At 46.9% G+C, this 21,720-nt stretch overlaps 5 protein-coding genes across 5 annotated transcripts; 4 read left to right on the plus strand and 1 right to left on the minus strand.

The window, feature by feature from the left end:
• Positions 1-1,215: 1,215 nt before the first annotated feature.
• RhiXN_10109 (uncharacterized protein) lies at positions 1,216-3,704 on the plus strand (the record flags this gene model as incomplete). Its single annotated transcript, XM_043329925.1, has 12 exons — positions 1,216-1,260; positions 1,313-1,328; positions 1,393-1,798; positions 1,859-1,877; positions 1,930-2,109; positions 2,169-2,229; positions 2,289-2,612; positions 2,670-2,884; positions 2,944-3,114; positions 3,192-3,308; positions 3,401-3,531; positions 3,686-3,704. The coding sequence occupies 12 exons, from the start codon at positions 1,216-1,218 to the stop codon at positions 3,702-3,704; spliced, it is 1,704 nt and encodes a 567-aa protein (XP_043184022.1).
• A 167-nt stretch (positions 3,705-3,871) lies between these two features.
• Positions 3,872-6,182, minus strand: RhiXN_10110 (ATP-dependent Clp protease ATP-binding subunit ClpX; the record flags this gene model as incomplete). Its single annotated transcript, XM_043329926.1, has 13 exons — positions 3,872-4,126; positions 4,179-4,281; positions 4,333-4,491; positions 4,540-4,688; positions 4,744-4,847; positions 4,899-5,055; positions 5,128-5,265; positions 5,335-5,372; positions 5,421-5,427; positions 5,530-5,578; positions 5,628-5,760; positions 5,811-5,911; positions 5,968-6,182. 13 exons carry the CDS (start codon positions 6,180-6,182, stop codon positions 3,872-3,874), a joined length of 1,608 nt encoding a protein of 535 aa, XP_043184023.1.
• Positions 6,183-7,148: 966 nt separating this feature from the next.
• On the plus strand, positions 7,149-12,985 carry RhiXN_10111 (Reverse gyrase; the record flags this gene model as incomplete). Its single annotated transcript, XM_043329927.1, has 3 exons — positions 7,149-8,449; positions 8,497-8,657; positions 9,762-12,985. 3 exons carry the CDS (start codon positions 7,149-7,151, stop codon positions 12,983-12,985), a joined length of 4,686 nt encoding a protein of 1,561 aa, XP_043184024.1.
• Positions 12,986-13,306: 321 nt separating this feature from the next.
• Positions 13,307-13,813, plus strand: RhiXN_10112 (Retrovirus-related Pol polyprotein from transposon TNT 1-94; the record flags this gene model as incomplete). The annotated part of the gene is made up of 1 exon (XM_043329928.1): positions 13,307-13,813. One exon carries the CDS (start codon positions 13,307-13,309, stop codon positions 13,811-13,813), a length of 507 nt encoding a protein of 168 aa, XP_043184025.1.
• Positions 13,814-15,495: 1,682 nt separating this feature from the next.
• On the plus strand, positions 15,496-20,279 carry RhiXN_10113 (Retrotransposable element Tf2 protein; the record flags this gene model as incomplete). Its single annotated transcript, XM_043329929.1, has 3 exons — positions 15,496-16,844; positions 16,928-17,217; positions 17,296-20,279. The coding sequence occupies 3 exons, from the start codon at positions 15,496-15,498 to the stop codon at positions 20,277-20,279; spliced, it is 4,623 nt and encodes a 1,540-aa protein (XP_043184026.1).
• Positions 20,280-21,720: the final 1,441 nt, after the last annotated feature.

Below are 21,720 nucleotides of genomic sequence, written 5' to 3' on the forward strand. Positions count from 1 at the left end.
GTGTCTGTACCGGGATTGGCGTCAAGCCTAACGTCCCCCCTAACCGTAAGCATTGTCGTTCCAAGCGCTCAAGAATATTGAAACCAGAAGTCAAGTTTGCGTTACCCCTCCAACATTAACTCATCGTTGCCTAGATATTGGAGCTCCCTCAATCCCGATCTCCTAATTGGGAAATACGCTCGGCGAGCGCATCAATCCGTTTTATGACGGGTAGGAAAAACTACGGTTGGTGTTGATTAACCAGTCAGGAGCATTCATCAATGAAGAGACAATGACGCACGACTCCAATGATCGCCTCAATATGCTCGGCAGAACCAAATCTTGACGCCGTGTCCAAGGTCTGTGCTCGGGCAGAACGGCCGGGTCTACACGAGTTGTTTCGCATCTAGCCAGCGCTTGTAGCTTTGCTGTGATTTTGGGTTTGTGTATTGGGCGCCCATGATATGCCGCAGCTGATCGCAGCTCGGTTCTCCCGATAGACTGGTGTAAGCCGGGATAAGGGAGGAATAATACTCACATGCGCAATCAAGATGGATGGTATCCATAGAGGCCAGAGTGATTCCTCCGCGACCAATGAGCTCCACTACGGTACTCTAAGAGTGATGGAGCTATCCACAAGCCAGATTTACTCCGAATTAGATACGCAAAGTCCCGGTATATCAAAGGAAATTTTAATCTGGTGAAATAGGCCCTGGGAGGTAGGCTACCTCTGATACCCACTCATTTCTCAGGTATTGTAGTCATGCCTGTAGTCTTGAGCGCCATCGAGTCTAAGTAATTTCCACTAGTGCGGCCAATGTGGTAAGCGCTTTGGGTTTTGCGTGCCGGCTGCTCGTGAGGGTAGTGGAATTAACCATAATTAAGCAAAACTGTCGGAGAAACGTGGCGATCATAATTCCTGGCCCAGTTGTTGCCATTTTGTATTGATCTATGTAAGTGATATCACAAGGAGAAATATAGAGCTAGCTCGCCAGCTCCGGATAACTGGGAGATGCATGTGGGTGAGAATAAGAGCAACCTCCTTGGGGACCTGGCTGTTCGAGACCACGGATCGGCGCTTATTTGTGGCGAAGCGTTGCCACATGTTTTCTGTGGATGAACTTGCACTCGACTTCGATTCGACTGCCACCCTTAAAGGCATAAAATTATCTATATAAAAGCTCCTCCCTAAACTAATACGTAAATTCTCTAGGTACACCTTTGACGTGATATACCATGCAAATCATGAACAATTCCAGCTTCGACCCGGAGGCCTTGGTAGTGAGTTTTATTTCGAAATGGAAATCATTCAATATTAAGTTATCCAAAACAGTCCGGAAAATCTCCATGTAAGTCAATTGAGCCGTTCAATTTGCGTCATGTTATTCGGACCAACCAATACGCCTGGATTAGTTCTCACCGGTATCTTCTTGGATCCCATTACTGGCCCTTTTGCAATGAGTCGCCCCGTCGCCACTCTAAGACAGACGGATAACAATCATATTATCGAAATTAATGACTCAGTTACCGAGGATATCTACTCTCAGAACGAATTGGATGCACGCTATGCTCAGCTTGGTTGGCCATCTCTGAGCAGACTACCAAGTAAACCTGGCGATATTTCATCTTTCGGAGACCAGCCTACTATCGGAGCGGAGATTTGGGCTTCGAGACGGTTTATGGTACAAAGAGTTTCTGTAAATGTTGCACCGGAGGATCTTCGCCCAGTAGAACCCTTTGTCGAAGCCATCGAAGAGGCGCTTGGACAAGAAACCCGTGTGCTACAACTCAAGGCTCTTCAAAAGGTTTTCGCCGTATGGTGTGTATCAGCTCAAACTTTTGGTGTGTCATAAATATTCATAATGTGTCACATGGCTAGGGGCGAAGTAATTCCACTGGTAGGTCGACTATAGTACTACATATAAGAAACCGGGGATTGATATGATCTAGAATATGGTGGCTGGAGCTTCCTTGGCTGTAACTGGTACGCTCAGTGCTGGCACGCAGCTACCAGATGGAGCTCCTCCGAATTCGCCTCCAGGAGACCGTCCGTATAACCTCTCGGATATCATAGATCGACACCTGAGCACATCAAGAACCTTTGTAAGGAAACTCGAGTCGCGTGTTCAGGTGACCAAGAAACTATTTTGCTAGTGTTACATATTCTAATAGTGGGTCTCTTTAAAAAGGGCGGATTTTCGGAAGCGCTGTTGAATGAAGGGTATGAAGGTTGGCTCAAAAGTGTCGCCGGTAGGCCGAGGAGGCAAGGCAAGCCTTCAGTTATTGATTTTCTCCCCATCTGCGCACAGAAAACCCTGCAACCTGGACAGTGGTCAAGGTTCATCGTGTCGTACCGATCACAGATATCCTAGGTGATAAACTTCGAAGAAGCGTGGAGCAGGTCTTCGGGAGTTCACTCGTTTACCGGTCTCCTGGCGTGGGCGCGCCTCATGGAAGTGGCTTTGAGTGCGATACAAAAGTTCTACGGGCTATCGAAAGGATTAAAGTTTGGTATTCTGACTCGAGGATTCGGGACATCTCCATTAAATACGTTGGAGGCGCTGTCTCTGGGCCGTATTCTTTCGGAAGCCTCAACCCACAGTCACAATCAGACGACTTTATCCTGGGCTCAGGTGCGATATTGATCCAGTGGATGATGCATATTTGCTGATTGCTCAATTTGTGAATAGGAGAATATATCACTGATGTTTTTGTATGGTATCACGTCGACGGCTGGATTGCGGGGCTCCAGTTCTTTAAGACTAGTCTCGAATGCTCCCCAATTTATGGAATAAAAGACCGAGAGCTGATCACCACTCACCCCCCTGTTCTCCTGAGTGGCAATGGGAACGCACTTTTAGGATTCTCTGGTACATTCTATTCGGACTCCATATGCCAGGTCAAAGTAAGCGCATACAGGAGTGAATCTTCTGGGACGTCATTGAAAGAGCTCTATTATGTCAGGCCGTATGGAGGAGAGACATCACTGTTGGAAGATACCGCCATACCCAGACATCGTTTACAGGCGCATTGCACGGGTTTGTATTCAACGACTTGCAACACTTGGCCGATCCCGCCACATCACGTATTGCTGAGATTACTGCGCGAACAGAAAATAGCCTTGCCAACCTAAGTGTAAGCATTTTCAAAATATACTCTCAGTCGTTAACAATGACCTTCCCATACAAATCTGCCTCTATGAACTCTTTTAGACTACATATGTTTCCATCAGTGGAGGAGCCATCGTCCGTTCGGAAACACCAGCCCGTGGAACGGATCGTGGGCCTTTACAAACGATGATCTTGGAGGATGACGAATACATTATCGGAGTGCGCGGAAGCCATAACCATATGTGGATGCATCAAATCCAATTCATCACAAATAAAAGCAAGCACCGTATTTCACCGCGATCGTTGTCTAGTTCACTTACATATTCAATGCAGAAGAACACCCGCCGTTTGGTACTGATAAAGGAGACGTCACGTTTGATTTCAAAGCCCCCAAGAACATTGATGGGAAAGACATGGTCCTTCATTATATGGCCGGAAAAGCGTGAGTCGGCCAACTACTTTTATACTTTGATTTGTTCCAAATGGCAGATAATCAGCTGTGGATGCGTCCATTCGATACTCTTTGTCTGGGCAGATAAACCTCTTCAAGCGACGGATATACAGTAGGAAGCTGGTCTGAATGTTCCAGCATTTAGGATCATCAGCGAGATTTAAGGGGGATGTATGCATATCTATAAACCAACAGTGGTTTATACATCTTAAATTGAAGTTGCTTATCAAACACAAACGAAACTATGAAATCAATGAAATAACAAGATAGCATTACAAAACTTATGCGTATTATACATTAGCTGTCCATTCCACCCTTACTTTCCCGTAAATTAAGGAATCTGACTACCCCCGCTAGCCTTCCTTCGTCCTTTGACACTCCGCTCCCTTTCTCTCTCGCGCTCAGCCAATTCCGCGGCCAGTTGCTCAGACTCTGGGTCGGACTCCCCCGAGATTGAGGCCTCTTCAGTCAAGGCCTCCTCCGCTGCGAGAGTGCTGTAGAACTGGGTGGCTTGTCCACGCGACCAGTAGCCTGCAGCTCTTTCTCCTCGAACAGTGGCAATATCGATTAGGACGTAACGTACACCCTAGAATTTCATGAACATTTGGATTGCGAGATTTACTAGAGATTGTACTCACCGACCCAGGAACATCGTACATGCAGTCTAACAATACACTTTCCATGATGGCGCGCAGACCACGGGCGCCCATACCTCTCGCGATCGCCCTCTCGCAAATTTCGCTAAAATAAAACAGTAAGCGTTGTTACATGTAAGCTATCAGTATCACGAACCGTAGTGCCCCACTAGTGAACCGAATCTCAACGCCACTACCCGCAAATAATGATTCGTACTGTCTGACAAGTGCACCTCGAACCTCAGTCAGCACCCGAAGCATATCGGATACCGTCAATGGACGTAGTGCCGTGACACAAGGGAGCCGGGAGATGAACCTGGTAATCTAATTAGAGACGAGCGTCTGGAACAAAATGCCAACATACTCGGGAATATAGCCGAAGCTGATAAGGTCGCTAGGCTCGATCATATCCAAAACGGCAACCTCATTCTTCTTCTCGTTTGACGTGAAGAATGGCATAAATCCACTTTGCGACTCATTATCGTTGGGGAGCGGAGCGCCAAATCCGATTGACTAAACATGTTGATGAGCTAATGTTACTATTTCAATCAAAAAGATGCCAACTTACGCCCTTATTCATCCGATTAAGTATAACCTTATCAAGTCCAACAAAGGCTCCAGAAAGGATGAAGAGGACGTTACTAGTGTCCACTTGGTATGTCTCGCTCTTTGCTTTAATGATAATAGTAAGCACGGGTTCGATTTCATAATATAATTGCTCACGACCAGCATTGGTGCCTGAAGCGCCTCGTCCAGGTACAATATCTGGACCCATTGGCATCCCTGCCATAGGCCCAGGGCTCGTCGGCGGGGCAGCAGGATCAGATGCACCTTTCGCATGAACAGTTACGGTTGCCCCTTCGATCATTCGAAGCAATGCCTAAAATCGTTTGATCAGGGTCTGGAGATAAATGGATATAATGCACCCGATAGGGAAATAACAAAGACTCACCTGTTGAACTCCTTCGCCCCCCACATCTCGCCCTCCAGTGCCATTCCCACCACCTGATTTCCTAGCAATCTTATCTGCTTCATCTATACACACAATACCTGTGGATGCCCGGATAGGGTCCCAGTTGGAGGCTTGCAACTATAATATTCAAGACGAAATGTGGCGCGATCAAACTCAAATAAAGATCAAATCCACAGGTGAGCTCACCAGACGATGTATACACATTTCGGCGTCCTCTCCTACGTCTACGGGTTCACGTAAGAATAGGTCGGGTCAAGGGGGAAAGCACGTACATCCTGCCTACGTGTCAGTTAGACTATATTACTGCCTAAAGAGGAACAGTTGATGACATGCCTGTGTAAACGCTGTCGCATCACTCATCGCGAAAGGGACGTCCAAAACCTTGGCCAATGTTCTCGCCAACAATGTTTTCCCAGACCCTGTCGGACCACTGATTTCACGTAAAAATAGGTATTTTCCGGTGGGTCATATGTACGTACATCAGGAGCACGTTGCTCTTCTCAAAGGGAGTATATGTGTCGGCTGTGTTGAGTCGGGGATGCTGATGAGGCGGGGATTGTCGCTCAGGGTATTCGTATGGAATGCGGTGTGGATGAGGTTGTACCGGAGGAACTAAGGAGCTATGTTAGTAAGATTAGAATCGTATAGATGTTAGTTCCTACCATCTGAGACGTTTAGTGGTGGCCACCTGGGTAAGTCATCTCCACCAGCGCCGATGGAAGCGTGAAGCATTGCCCTTATTCGACTATAATGATTGTAGACCCTACAAGAAGAATATTTATGTAAGCCTGGTACTGGAAGGCTCATTGGAGTACTCACGCAACAGCAAGCACTTTCTTCGCCCTCTCTTGCCCTATCACGAATGAATCCAGATGAGCGACCAGTGCGCGTGGACTAATCCCAGACGCGGAAGCACCGGGCCATGCTGTCGCTGGGTTGTGCCATGACCGTGATGGATCTCTATCAACAGCTGCCTTCTTCACGTATCCTCTTCGTAATCCTGTTGGCCTAAGTGAAGAGACTCGTCGAAGCATGATGGTGGCCGAATGAGGCTGGGGAAAGAGTCACGTGATCGTGTGTCCATACTCTGTACCCCGTAACGTTACAAGGACGTCTTCTCCTTTACTCTGGTCCTTGTTCGTCGCATCTCCACCTCTTGAGTTCACTCTATCGCACACAATTAATGTGAGTATCTTGGGTCCGGAAATACAAACGATCTTCTTAAGCGCTGGGATCCATGACCACTTTTAACGATAGAGCTACCAGAATATTAATGAGATCGGGCACAAATCAGGAACCCTATTAGATAACTGAATTCCGAGGTAAACCAGTCAGCCTGAACTCAATACTTCGGGTGGGTACTACTTGTGAGTTGATTCGGTCCTTCAGAGCGAGAGTTCCGCCCATGGCCCAATCACAAATCCTCTCACCAGGAAACTACAAGGTTGACATGGCCAACGTCTGTACATCTTCTATCTGGTTTGGGAACTGGTCCATATGCCTGCTAAGGCAAAAACGACCAAGTTCGCCATCATTTTTACGGGCTTTAGACTGCTCCTAATTCGATATTAGCACTGATAAGACGCCTCGAGCTTTCAGGATGTTACGGTTCTCGGAAATTAGAGTGGCTCTGGTCTATTTGATCTGGAATATATGGGCGTCTTTCTGTGTTTGGTGAGCCCAATCTCCATATGTTTCGCTTCTGAAAGAACCACTGAGCTTCTGTGGCCCAGGATGCTCGATGTCAAGCTTAAACCAAAAGTAGTAAACCGAATTGCGCATGGTCTACTCGTTCGCCTAAGAATCCTATCCTCCACATTTGACTACATATACATACGCACTGGATTTCAGGGAACCACCTTATCAGACACCCCTCCGACCCCTAACTCTGACACTACTTTGTTCGTGGTCTATATACAACCCCATCCACGCCGTGAGTGTCAACTCACTCACCCTTCAGCTGACTACTTACTCCTTACAGTGCCTCTTACCACCTGCTAATGTTTTCTTTGAGTCGCCATATCAAGTCTCAGGTGGGAAATGTTACCGATACCGTCACCTCCCTCGGCGCTAGTGGCTTGAAAAGGGCCAACGATCTCACGGGAGGAGTGATTCTGGACTCAGACATATCCTCTCCCGCTGTAGAGCGGCCCAAGACAGCCGATATTCCCAAGCTCGACACGCTTCGCAGATCCCGCATTCTTTCTCTTGACGGTGGAGGAGTACGCGGATACTCGGCCCTCATTATTCTTGAAGCATTTATGCTGCGCGTTAGGCTTCACTATGGGGTCGAGGAGGATATTCTCCCGGCCGATTTCTTTGATCTGATTATTGGTACAAGTACGGGCGGCGTCATGGCTCTCATGTTAGGACGTATGCGTATGAGCATTACGGACTGTATCAAGGCGTACCAGACTCTGTCGTGCAAGATATTCGGAGGAGGCATAGCAACAACCGTCTTGAGCGGAGGACTACTTGGTACTGGGCGAGGCCTTGGTCTGGGTATGGGCGTAGTCAAAGGCCGAGAACTCGATAATTTCTTCAACATGGCAATGTCCTCAGCTATCATGGGCGAGCCAGCGATGTACGATGCAGCGAAAATGGAGAAGCACGTGAAACGGACTATCAAAACTCAGCCGCATACATGGGATGACGAAGATGCACTTCTTGAGGAAAAGGACTCCAATAACTGCCATACAGCCATAGTTACCGCTTGTCAGACTAATGCGGTTACTCCCCATCTTATGCGCTCTTATCTTCGCCGTGATCAACCTACGTCCGACAAGGTCAAAATCTGGGAAGCTGCTCGAGCAACCAGCGCTGCGCCGGCCTTTTTTGCCCCTATTAGCATAGGTGATAAGGGCGTTCAGTATGTCGACGGGGCGGTCAGTGGACACTGTAATCCTGCTACTCTAGCTCGTGAGGAGGCCGAAGTTTTATGGCCTGGAAGAGAGAATTGGTTGCTTTTGTCACTGGGTACTGGGGCTCCAGCCGAGGTCTCCTTGTCGGGCCAACTACCCCAAAAATTACTCGGCTTTATTGGCTTGTCGTCCAATGCAATACAGGTGCATGAGGGAGCCGCTCGGAGCTACCATCAGACATACCAAACGGGGCACTCGCCATATATTCGTCTCTCCGTCGAGCATTCCATCGATACCGTCCGAATGGACGATCATGAAAAGATGCCTCAGGTCGCTGCAGCTACGACCTCCTACCTTTCCAAGGAGCTCACCAGGCAACTCCTCGATCATGCGGTCGAACTTTCGGTTGGAATGACGCCCATTATCAGGAGGGATTCGGAGTAAGTCACAAATACCCTCAAACAAGATAACCTAACGAGCCGCACAGCCGGCAAAGTATATTTAACTCCAGTCCGACGTTAACGACGAGCTACCGTGACCACTATGGTATGATGACCCCGCCTCAATCTCCCCCTGGGACCCAACCTCCTTTCATATCTCTCCCACATATCGAGTCAAAACAGGAGGCAATCTATAAGCCCGGACCGGGTGGGGTACCTTATACCGATGAACAGTGTCTCAGTCCAACTGACAGCTCTGTTCAACAAACTCGGTAAATAATGCAATTCTTGGGCCGCACACCCCACTGAAGCTTGGTTTCTCTATTTTAAACTCTATGGACTTATAAAATGTCTTCTTATAAATGAATGCCTTGTAACCTCGGGATTGAATACATGCATACATTTGTGAAAAAACGGTTTAAGTCACCACAAGCTATCATACATGAGAGTCAAGATTCGAAGCTCATAGGATAACGTATCATTAAGAACATTCAAATCTCGGTGCAGTAGCCTCTTTAAATGCTTGTCAACAAATGTTTCTCTGAAGGTGTAGATACGTTTACCTGCGACAAAGATGACTTGGACATATATAGCTATACAGCGCAACGAAAGGTGCAATGAGAACGTCTTTTGGGACACGCGATGCAACATTTCTTCGCTGCATTATTAAAATTTTCAATTGAACAACACTGCCTTGGGCGTGGTCGAAAAACTTCGCGGGGATATCATAGCCGGTCACCGGCGTTCGGACGACCTGTGCATCTGCGGCAGTGCCAAGGGTCGACGTGATACACGCATGCTGCTCCACTTATTCTAGATAAATTTCAAGCTATAGGGATCCCCGGTTCTTAGAACCCCAGAGGCGCTTTTGTGATATGAGGGATTTAATGATTGTTAAAGTAAATAACCGATCTCACAAGAGACATATATATGTATGCTCCGTATCTCATACTATGTACTGTCTCATCTCTGTTTCTTATCGTACAGTTTACTCCCGCGATCATAGCTCATTCAGAGTTGTATTTAACACACATGCATCATGCATTAAATAGATGGGCTCGTTTATACTAAGTATCGTCATACAACATAATCAGAGCTCAACGATTTAAAGCAAGATATATATATATAAGAAGTATATTCGCACGATTTACTTCAACAGGTTATGAGCCCCGGTGAGCTCTGAACAAACACGCATATAACTAACTTTTTCTTTTTAAATCATCCAAACTGTCCGTCCCCGGAAATCAACAGCAGTCGACACCTCCGCAGTCGCCTCAACAACCACAGAATACACACTTATCATCGTCGCAAGCAGCATCGGACGACTTACAACCAGAGTGGGCTGACCCCGAACCAACCAGTTTCATAGAAGCACCTAGATCAGCTGCATCCACACCAGAATCTATCGAATACTTACAGTGGCGATTACAACATCTAGGACAAGACGATCCATTATATCAACGAGTTGTTACAGCCCTAGATAATTATCAACTTACTTTTGAGCTACCTCGATCACAAGGACTTGAACTCGACTCGCAAACGTGGGCTGAGAGACAGATAATATTAGTCGAATTATCAATACGAGATAACCTACTACTTTTCGACGAACTACCACTTGAGTACCCACCGACGCCGCCTGCATCAAATTTTCCCTTCAAAGTGTACGCACCCGAACAACCAATCAACATGTCCACGACAACAATATCCGACAATCACTATAAATTTCCGAGTCTGAAAGGGCGAGAAAACTATCATACATGGAAGATACAAATGCAAGACATGCTCGAAGAATTTGAACTATGGGAAATCGTAAGCGGAACGAAAACTAGACCTACCACTGCCGTCACAACCCCCGGAGGTTCTCAAACGAGCACATCCCAATTAACCACGTCCCAAGAAAGTTTCGACAAGAAAAACCGACAAGCACTAGGAATCATACGCCGAAGAATCGAATCAGCACCCATGACACACGTAGCTCAATCAACAAACGCAAACGGAGCATGGGAATCACTTAAACGAATGTATGAATCAATCGGAACTGCAGCAATGACTTTACTACGAAACAAATTTACAAGCCTACGCATGAACAAGGGTGAAGATTTAGAACAACACATGCAGAAAGCCAGACAAGCATACGACGAGTTGAACATCGCACTCACTGCCGAAGGAATCACACGCGTAAACGAATTAGAGTTTATACAACAATTCTTAGCATCTCTACCCAAATCCTGGTCAATACTTGTATCGGTAATCGAACAAAACCCCGAATCAAGCGACCCAGACGGCGTTCAATTAAGTCAACGCATATCATCAAGATTATTAACAGAATGGCATAGACGTAAAGCAAACGGACCAAATAAAAATACATCAGCTTTTTGGATTGGAAACAGAAACACAAACCGACCACCAAAAGACCGGCTTAACATTAAATGCCACAATTGCGGCATCACCGGACACATTCAACGTGAATGCCAAAAGCCCGGAGGAGGCGCTTACAAAGGCGGAAATTCAAACAGAACAACAAACAATAACAACCCCCGTGGCACATTCAGAGGAAGGGGAAATTTCAGAGGCCGTCAAAGGGGAAATCTCCATAATAATAACTCACAGAACCAATCAAATAATAGTACGCAACAACAAGCAAACCTATCCGCGCATACATACGATCCAGAAATTGCATTTGCTTTTCGTTGCCCTATATATCCTACACCTGCGTTAATCGGACCACCACGCGAGCCATATGGATATACAATAAATGAATTAGACTCAAACGATTGTAAAACCATTTTAGAAAAATTTGACCCCAAAGACACAAAGATAAACGGTCAAACCATTGCTCAATACGGGTTTGCAATGGACGACGCTTGGATTATTGACTCAGGAGCGTCATGTCATGTAACAAATCGATGCAAACATATTACGAACTTCAAGGAATTTTATTCGTCAGTAATCAGTATTGGAGGACAAGCCAAAATCGCAGGAATGGGCAACGTAATATTAAATCTATCAACATCAGAACCGCAACAGACAAACGGAAGAACCAAATGGAACTCAACCGAGAAGATAACACTACACAACGTAGCCCTTGTACCAGACTCACCAGTAAACCTCATATCACTATCAGCATGGACCGACCAATTTCCCAACGACCAAATAATCACCAAAAAAGAATCAATGTATTTCAAAAGGAGCAATAAAAAGAACGAATGGGAGACATACGCAAAAGCAAGAAAGATTGGCAAACGAAAAACCGGGAACTCATGGTATCTTGTGGGAACTACAAACCCAAAACAAAATGCATACATTGGTCGATCATTAGCCGATTGGCATATCATTCTAGGACACACAGACCCACAAAATATTTTACGACTACGCGACGAGAAACTCGGAAGAAACCTCAAAATTACTGGAACACTTGACACTAATAGTCTATCCAATTGTATAGGCTGTATTAAAGGAAAGACAAGCGTCCAACCTTTCACAAAAGGACAATCAGAACCCATACATAACATCGGCAATATCATATACTCAGACGTATGGGGACCAGCCCGTACGACATCTCTCCAAGGTAACAATTATTTTATTACATTCATTGACGCCTTTAGCCGCTTTACTTTTGTGTATTTCATGAAACACAAGTCGGAAGCAGTCGAAAAATTCGTAAATTTCACACAATTTATACTAACACAGAAATCGATTGAAATCAAGCAAATTCATTTTGACAACGGAAAAGAAATGATAAACAAAAGGCTACAAGAATATTGCAATAAACAAGGGACTGAGATAACAACAACAGCCCCGCACTCATCTCAACAGAACGGACTGGCCGAACGGCAAAATAGAACTTTTGTTGAAAGTGCGAGATCCATGATACACGGTCACTCAAATACTTGTGACATGCCGTTTCTATGGCAGGAAGCCATCGCATACAAATGCCTGCAAAAGAACAATATGCCCATACTAAGAAACAGAAAATGGATAGTACCTCAAACACTCATTTTTGGGAAACCCATGGACATGTTGTTCTTTCAACTGTTTGGTACGACATGCCATGCACTCATCCAAGGAACTGGACAAGACAAACTCAGCTCAAAAACACGCACAGCAATTTTTACCGGCATTTCACGCAATTCAGGGGGAGCATGGCGATACCTCGCACTCCCAAACTGTAGCATACAAGAATCAAGAAACGTCCGATTCCCACAACATTTACCCAACCCTGCGGCACCTTACGATGCCCCACCCCTTGGGCACTCCTCCAAGAGGAATTTAGAGGAATTAGAAGACAAATGGATAGAAACCAAAGCGCCAAGTGAGGGGGAGATGGGAATCAAAATCAAACAACATACAAACAAGAACAATAACAACGTTCACACGCATACATTGGACAAAAACAAAGATTCCACTTGCTGCTCCAAAAACAATCAAAACACAGACGATATAAAAGACATTAACACAAACACAACCCCAACAACTGAAACAATTCAATTACCGTCTACCCCCAAACAGAAACCTAACAGTATGCCTGCCGCTTGAACATCGCCGCATTCATTGTCTGAACGTCTGTACCCCCGTCCGCACATTCCACCGGCACCATCAAAGCCCGCAGTTCCCAGATTCACGCGCAGTAGAGCAACAGCTAGTAACGTACCACATACTTTTGAACAATTAAATAACTCAGGAAAATTGGTACCACAATCAACAACAAGAAACTTTGAAAGCATAAACTGGATAAAAGCAATCAAAGATTTACAGAAAATCATAGACAAAAACATACGCAACCCCAATGATATTGATCCAACCAACTTATCAGAGTACGGCACAAACCCCAATATTGGAAACATCCCACATGAAGCAATGTCATCTCTGAATAATCAATGGCTCTCACAAGCGGATGAATCACATGAATTCAACAAATGGGCACAAGTAAACTATACCAGTCTGTTGCAATGGTTGCTTGACAAATACTTAGATGAACAAAACTCTCCCTGCTGGGAAGACGCAATCCAAGACCCACTCTTTGGCAATCTATGGCTGGAAGGCGGACAAGCCAAAATGAAGAGACTAATAGACGATGATGTATTTGACACCATACTACAAGCTGAAGTACCAAGAGGACACAAAATTCTGGGATTGCAAAATGTCACAAAGCTGAAGTTAAATCATGACAGAACTCCAATCTTCAAAGTTTGCACGGTCGTTCAAGGACACCAACAGGAACCTGGTACATCATATAACAACACTTTTTCCAACACCCCAGCTTTTGAAGCCTTTTGCATAATGATTGCAGCAGCGGCCCACCATGATTTCAACGCACATATTATAGACGTTACCGGAGCATACACACACGCACCTATTGATTGACCACTCTACGTTGAGTTCCCAGAAGGTTTTGGCAAAAAGGGACCCTATGTTATGCACCTCAAGAAAGCTCTATACGGCACGCATCAATCAGGATATTTATGGGAACAATATCGCAACAACAAGATTGATTCACTTGGCTACACAATCAACCCTGCCAACATATCCGTATTCACCCAAAACAAAGATAATATATTCACAATGATTATAGCTTACGTAGACAATTTCCTTATATGCTGTTTGAAAGGACACATCAACACAGTCAAATCCAAAATCATGAATCTATTCAACTGTAAGGACTTAGGCAAAGCAAAACAGTTTGTTGGCATCTCAATTTCACGCAATAGACCTAACAAGACAATCACTTTAACAAACAAAAAATACATCAAGGATATTATCAAGTTAGCTGGAATGACCGGTGCACCGCACGCATCATCACCAATGTCTCATACACACCCTGTTCTTGTACCCAAAGAAAAAGAAAATCAAAACAGCACATACCCATACGCAGCAAACATTGGTTGGTTACTATGGATTGCTTGAACTATTTGACCCAACATTATGTTCACTGTATGCTTACTTGCTTGTTTTACAAGCGCATATGTCATAGACACAATCGATACCAGGGAATTTATTCCCATTTTCTCGAATTTAAACAAAGGCAAACGGACAACATTTTCGATCACGTGACTTCGGCGCTTATATCGTACGCTAAGCGCCGAGCCACGTCCCCATCCGCGCTTACCTCAGCATACGTAGCCACCTCCACCTGATGACATCATTATGACACGTCAGTGACACGTATGCATGAGTAAGGCCGACTGCAGAGCGGGGTTCTTATTGGATTACATATTGGATATAGTGTATTTGTAATTAGTCATTCTGTAGAATATATAAGGAGGCCAACCGACCATGGTAACACCCAGGTCAATTACCTCTTGTTGCATCCCCATCACTGTACAAGGGCCTTAAGCCCAGTAACCCCACTTAGCTACTTAGTCCACACCGCCTTAAGCGGCTCTCTCGCTGTAGTTACATAGCTGGTCATCGCCCTTACGGCCTTGGTCATTGTAGTATAGCTGGTTGTTGCCGTAGGATAGCTTGTTGCCGCCTTACGCGGATCTCTACTTAGATATATCCGGCCGCAAGCACCTTCCCCCTTGACGTCCTTACAGACGTCTAGGACACTAGGTAATCGACCTTACGTCGGTTGCAAACCGTATTGTACCCACCACTAAGAATCAACAAACAAGAAGGGTACCTGTACTAGCACAAGCAAAATCACGTGATTGGGGCCACCTTGCGGGACAGAATAATCAAAAGTCCCCCACCCCCACGTAGTAGCGAATTGCTATAAGGCAGACTACCACTATCGTCCGCATACCCACGGTTGCCGCACCTTCTACCAGCAACCTCAGACAGCAGATACACCCGCTTGCAGAGACTAGACCCTACATTACGCCCGCCCACGGCTGTAATTAGCGGCACTTACTGTCCAACGCTAGGTCGTTTGACACAGAGGTTTAGCGTTCAAGTAGTCAAGCGCTCATAAGTCCTGATATAGGCACCCCGGCTACACAGCCCTCACTCCCCCTCACTCGCCCACCATTACCTTGCGCACTCCCACTCGCTCCTCCTCCCGGGCTTCTTCTCACGCTGGCCGCTCCTACCCGCCAACACATCCCATGGCAACCCGCTCCCGGCCGCCCTCTCGAACCCGCTCCCCTATCGATCAAGGGGACCTGGGACCCTTCCTTCCGTCAGCCGCCCCTGTCGAGCTTGGGGAAGTATCCCTCAAGCGCGTCACACACCTCCTCCTTGGCCTCCTTGGCCAAGTCAAACGCCTCAAATGGGAAGTTGGGGAAATCAAAGAAGCAGGGATTGAAACCCGCACCAACGTCAAGAATATATCCCAAGCCGTCGATGTTGTCAAGGATGGGCTTAGAAGCCTCCAACTCCACGGGCCAAGGACCCCAGAAGATACCAAGCCCCCAATTGTGGAAGCAACGCCACGCCCCTTATCAAAAGTTGACCCTATTGGATCGACTAGTTGGGTCTTGTTCTGGCCCGAACCATCCAAAGGACTCCCCAGCTTTGCCCAACCCACTCCTGTACGAGCAGTGCCCCCGCGAGTGCCATCTCCCCCTCCATCTCTGCATCTCCAATCCCCAATTGGAACAGCAGCCCCTCCACCTCCGGCTCCAGCCGCCGCCTATCCTGCCCCGGTCAAAGTAGACCACCCAGACGCCTACACAGGCAAAATTGGGAGCAAAGCCAAGCAATGGCTCACAAGGATGTTGGCATGGACCCGGCTAAACGCCCGGATGTTCCCCACAGATCAGGAGGTCTTATCCTTCCTCCTGATGAATATGAAGGATACTGCTGGAGCCTGGGCCCATCCTCACCTCGACCAGCTTGGGTCACACCGAGCAATCATCCAAACAGTCAAAGGGTTCAAAATGGAGTTCCTGGCAGCATTTGGCAACCCTGATGCCACAAGGGCCGCCAAGCGGAAGATAACCACTCTTACCCAGTCCGGCACGTGCGCGGACTATATTACGAAGTTCAGAACCCTGGCAATGGAACTGGACTGGAACAACGCGGCCCTTCGTGGCCAGTTTGCCCGCGGCCTTCACTGGGAAGTCAGCCGCCAAATTGCAACCCGCAAGCACCGGCCCCGCACACTTCTTGAGCTGCAAAATGCAGCACTTGTCATTGACAACGCTCTCCGCGAAGAGCGAGCTAGCCACCCACCGAGGGATAATAAGTCTAGCAGACCATCCAACCCTGCAAGGGGGACGAGTACCGGCCAAGCCACAACCGGTTCGAAGAAACTCTCCGATGACCCCAACTTTGTGTCGGAGGAAGAACGCAATCGCCGCCGCGCCGCAGGCGCCTGCATCAAGTGCGGCAAAATGGGTCACAAATTTGCGGAATGTTGCACGGGCTGGAAAGCCACCCCTATTGAGGACAAGGGGAAGGCTAAGGAAGCCGCCAAAATTGGCAAAGACTCCAAGTACCAATTGGGAAAAGAGTAAGGGTACCTGCTGCCGCGCGCAAGGACCCCAAGGACTCTGGCTTCATCAAAATTTGTAATATATCTGATAGTAACAATAGAATTTCCCCCCTGTTCACAATTTTGATTAAACCAGAGAAGCAAGCGGAACACCTAGAAGTCCTGATAGACTCAGGCGCCACATCGTCATTCCTCCACCCACGTACCGCTGAGGCACTACGCCTACCTCTCATAGATCTCCCAACACCCCGCACCGTTACTATGCTCAATGGGTCGAGCCCCCAGGCTGGCAAAATCTGGAAAAAGGCGTCACTAACCTTTACCTTTGATGGCAAGAAAATGACTGAGACCTTCCTTATATGCAATACAGGGTCTCATGCTGCCATTCTGGGTTTGAAATGGTTGGACGCACATAATCCAGAGATTGATTGGAATGCATGAACCCTCTCCTTTCCCCATACACCACCAGAACACGTGGCCATTGCCAAAGAGGAGGAAGCTGATCAAACACCCCTTGAAGGAGTACCCCCAGAATACCACCAGTATGCCAAGGTATTTGGGGAGGAAGAATTCAACAAGCTTCCCCCACACTGGCACTACAACATTGGGATTGAACTCACAGAGGAAGGCCCCCTCAATTTGCCTCTCTATAGTATGACCAATGCCGAGTCCGCTACGCTCAAGGACTGGCTCAGGGACGAACTCAAGGCGGGCAAAATACGCCCTAGCAAGTCTTCCATCAGTTCCCCCGTGATGTTTGTCCCTAAAAAGGACGGCTCCCGTTGCTTGGTTGTTGACTACCGCCGCCTGAATAACCGGACCAAAAAGAACGTTTACCCGTTACCCCGTCCTGATGACCTCATGGCCCAGCTCCGTGGCACCAAGGTCTTCACCAAACTAGATCTAAGATGGGGTTACAATAACGTCCGGGTTAAGGAAGGTGACGAATGGAAAACCGCGTTCTGTACCAAGTACGGCCTGTACAAATCCCTTGTCATGACCTTTGGCTTAACCAACGCCCCGGCATCATTCCAACATTTTATGAATGATTTGTTTAAGGACCTGCTTGATGTATGCGTCATCATATACCTTGATGACATCCTGATCTACTCCAAGGATGACGCCACACACACCCAGCACGTTCACAAAGTCCTACGCCGGTTGATGGAAAACCAATTGTTCTGTAAAGCATCCAAGTGTACCTTCCACGTCACCTCCGTGGAATACCTGGGAATTATTGTTTCGGACAAAGGTTTCAGCTTGGACAAGCTCAAGATCCAGGCGGTACAGGAATGGCCTACGCCCACTAAGGTTAAAGAAGTTCAGTTGTTCCTAGGCTTTGCTAACTTCTTACGCCGCTTTGTTGCCAACTTTAGTCACATGGCTAGGCCGCTACACAACCTAGTCAAGAAGGACACTCCTTGGAAATGGGACATCAAGGAACAAGAGGCCTTCCAGGGGTTAAAGGACGCTATTACCAACGCACCCGTACTATGTCATGCAGACCCGTCCAAGCCCTACTTCCTAGAGACAGACGCCTCAGGGGCAGCACTAGGCTCCATACTCAGCCAACGCCAGGAAGACGGCCGCCTCCACCCACTAGGTTTTCTATCTGAGTCATTCAAGGGCGCCAAACAGAACTATGACACCCACAACAAGGAACTGTTAGCCATCATCCGTTCCTTTGAGTATTGGCGTATCTTCTTGGAAGGAACCGTTCACCCTGTCACTGTGTTCACTGATCACCGCAACTTGGAGTATTGGAAGGAGTCACAAACGTTTAACCGACGACACGCTAGATGGCACCTACTGTTAGCAGGCTACAACTTCCAAATTGTTTACCGCCCTGGGAAGCAGTCAGGAAAACCCGATGCCCTTTCACGCCGCTCTGATCACGCCGATATCCCACCCGCTGACCAAACCATGCTTCCGGAACCCATATTTGCCAACGTAGCCTTAGTCACGCCAGAGAAGGAATTACAACGCCAGATTGAATTGTCACTCGATCAGGACGAGTCTTTGGAAGAAATCTTACAGTTTCTACAAAACAAGTCCAAAGCCCCACCTTCTATCAAACGCGCATTTAAGGACTACGAAATGGAAGCAGGTCTATTGTTCTATCAAGGACGTATTGTGGTCCCTGATGTGGGCTCTCTAAGGACGGATCTCCTATGGATATTCCACAATAGTCCCCTGGCAGGGCACCCTGGTAGGCAGCGTACTCTAGAACTAGTTTCACGCAACTACTATTGGCCAGGCATCCAAGCAGATACATACTGGCATGTGGATTCCTGTGAGACCTGCCAACGGATCCAAAAACCAAAGTACGCCTCCATCCCCCCACAGCCACTTGAACTCCCATCCAGGCCGTGGCAACACGTTTCCTATGACATGATTGTAGACTTACCAAAGGACGGAAGCAACGACTCCATCCTAGTCATAGTGGACAGCTTCACCAAGTACGGCATCTTTGTTAAATGCTCCAAAAAGCTCAAGGCACCCAAACTTGCGGAGTTGTTCTTGGAACATGTATGGAAACGCCATGGGATGCCGGAAAAGACTATATTGGACAGAGGCAGGGTTTTCAATAACAAGTTCTTGCAGGCCCTGTACAAACGATTGGGCATTGATCCTCATTTCTCCTCCGCCTATCACCCCCAGAGCGATGGTCAGACGGAACGAGTAAACCCATCCATCGAACATTTCCTCAGGGCTTACTCAGGGGTTAACCAACGGGACTGGACTAAATGGTTACCTATGGCCAAATTTGCCTACAACAACGCAGTCCATAGCAGCACGGGAAAAACGCCGTTCAAAGCCCTATACGGGTGGGAACCTAATTTGACACCATCCAACGTCCCTACCAACGTACCAGAAGCAGATGACCTAGCTGAAACAATGGAGGCACAATGGAAGGAAGTGGAATCTGCTTTACGACAATCCAAGCAGCGAATGGTAGACGGAGAGTACGGAGCCCCAATAGAATTTGAAGTTGGAGAAGAAGCATGGCTTGATGCCAAAAACGTAAACCTCAAGACCCTGAGCCCAAAGTTAACGGAACAACGCTTGGGGCCATTCAAGGTTACTGAAAAAATCTCTGACCGCGCTTACCGGCTCGAACTACCTCCAACCATGCGCATCCACAACGTATTCTACGTAGGACTTCTGTCAAAAGTCAAAAGGGATGACAAACGCACCTTTGAGAATTGCCCCCCACCAGTCACCGTGGATGGAGAGGAAGAATACAAGGTTGAGGGAATCACGGACATGGAAGAAAGGGACGGAAAATGGTTCTTTAGGGTAAAATGGAAAGGCTATGGATCAGAGGAGAACACTTGGGAACCAAGGGAAAACCTCAAGAACGCCAAAAAAATCCTGAAAAAATTTGAAAAGGAGATGAAAAAGAAGGCCCTTGGCGCTGCCAAGGCCCTTAGAGGGGGGGCAGTGTCGTAGACACAATCGATACCAGGGAATTTATTCCCATTTTCTCGGATTTAAACGAAGGCAAACGGACAACATTTTCGATCACGTGACTTTGGCGCTTATATCGTACGCTAAGCGCCGAGCCACGTCCCCATCCGCGCTTACCTCAGCATACGTAGCCACCTCCACCTGATGACATCATTATGACACGTCAGTGACACGTATGCATGAGTAAGGCCGACTGCAGAGCGGGGTTCTTATTGGATTACATATTGGATATAGTGTATTTGTAATTAGTCATTCTGTAGAATATATAAGGAGGCCAACCGACCATGGTAACACCCAGGTCAATTACCTCTTGTTGCATCCCCATCACTGTACAAGGGCCTTAAGCCCAGTAACCCCACTTAGCTACTTAGTCCACACCGCCTTAAGCAGCTCTCTCGCTGTAGTTACATAGCTGGTCATTGCCCTTACAGCCTTGGTCATTGTAGTATAGCTGGTTGTCGCCGTAGGATAGCTTGTCGCCGCCTTACGCGGATCTCTACTTAGATGTATCCGGCTGCAAGCGCCTTCCCCCTCGACGTCCTTACAGACGTCTAGGACAGCATACAATACTATGCATATCAACGTTATGAAAAGACTTTTTCAATACCTAGCCGGAACATCCCATATAGGCCTAACTTTTGATGGTAAACAACCCTTCAACCTTATTGCTTATTCCAATTCAGACTACGGAATGCAACACGGTTGAAAATCTATATCAGGCGTTGTTATATTACTCTGCGGGACAGCTATAACATGGTCATCAAGCAAACAATTGTCAGTAGCAATCTCAACAATGGAAGCAGAATGTTACGCCATGTCAAAAGCGTGCCAAGAAATCATTTGGATCAGAAATTTCATGCTATACCTAGGTTTTCCTATCAAATCACCAACCACACTTCTAGTCGACAATGCTGCCGCTATTGCTTATTCAAACAACCCAATACAACGCACTCGGGCAAAACATATCAACATTTGTTTTCATTTTGTGCGCGACGCAGTCTAAAAGAAACTACTTGAGATTGGACCAATTCCATCACGTGACAATCTAGCGGACGCATTCACTAAACCTTTACCATACAATCAATTCTGGCGCTTATCAAACAAATACCTTGGCACTCGTAGTTCAGACTACCGCGTAAATTCAGGCATGCACTTCCCGATCTGGTTTTTTGAACAGGACGTCAAAAATTCTTTTATTCTTCTTTGAACACTAGCATGCATCCGCTGATTGAGGGGGAGTGTTAAAGTAAATAACCGATCTCACAAGAGACATATATATGTATGCTCCGTATCTCATACTATGTACTGTCTCATCTCTGTTTCTTATCGTACAGTTTACTCCCGCGATCATAGCTCATTCAGAGTTGTATTTAACACACATGCATCATGCATTAAATAGATGGGCTCGTTTATACTAAGTATC

This window comes from Rhizoctonia solani, chromosome 11 (assembly GCF_016906535.1).
Source record: "Rhizoctonia solani chromosome 11, complete sequence".
NCBI classification, from domain to species: Eukaryota; Fungi; Basidiomycota; class Agaricomycetes; order Cantharellales; family Ceratobasidiaceae; genus Rhizoctonia; species Rhizoctonia solani.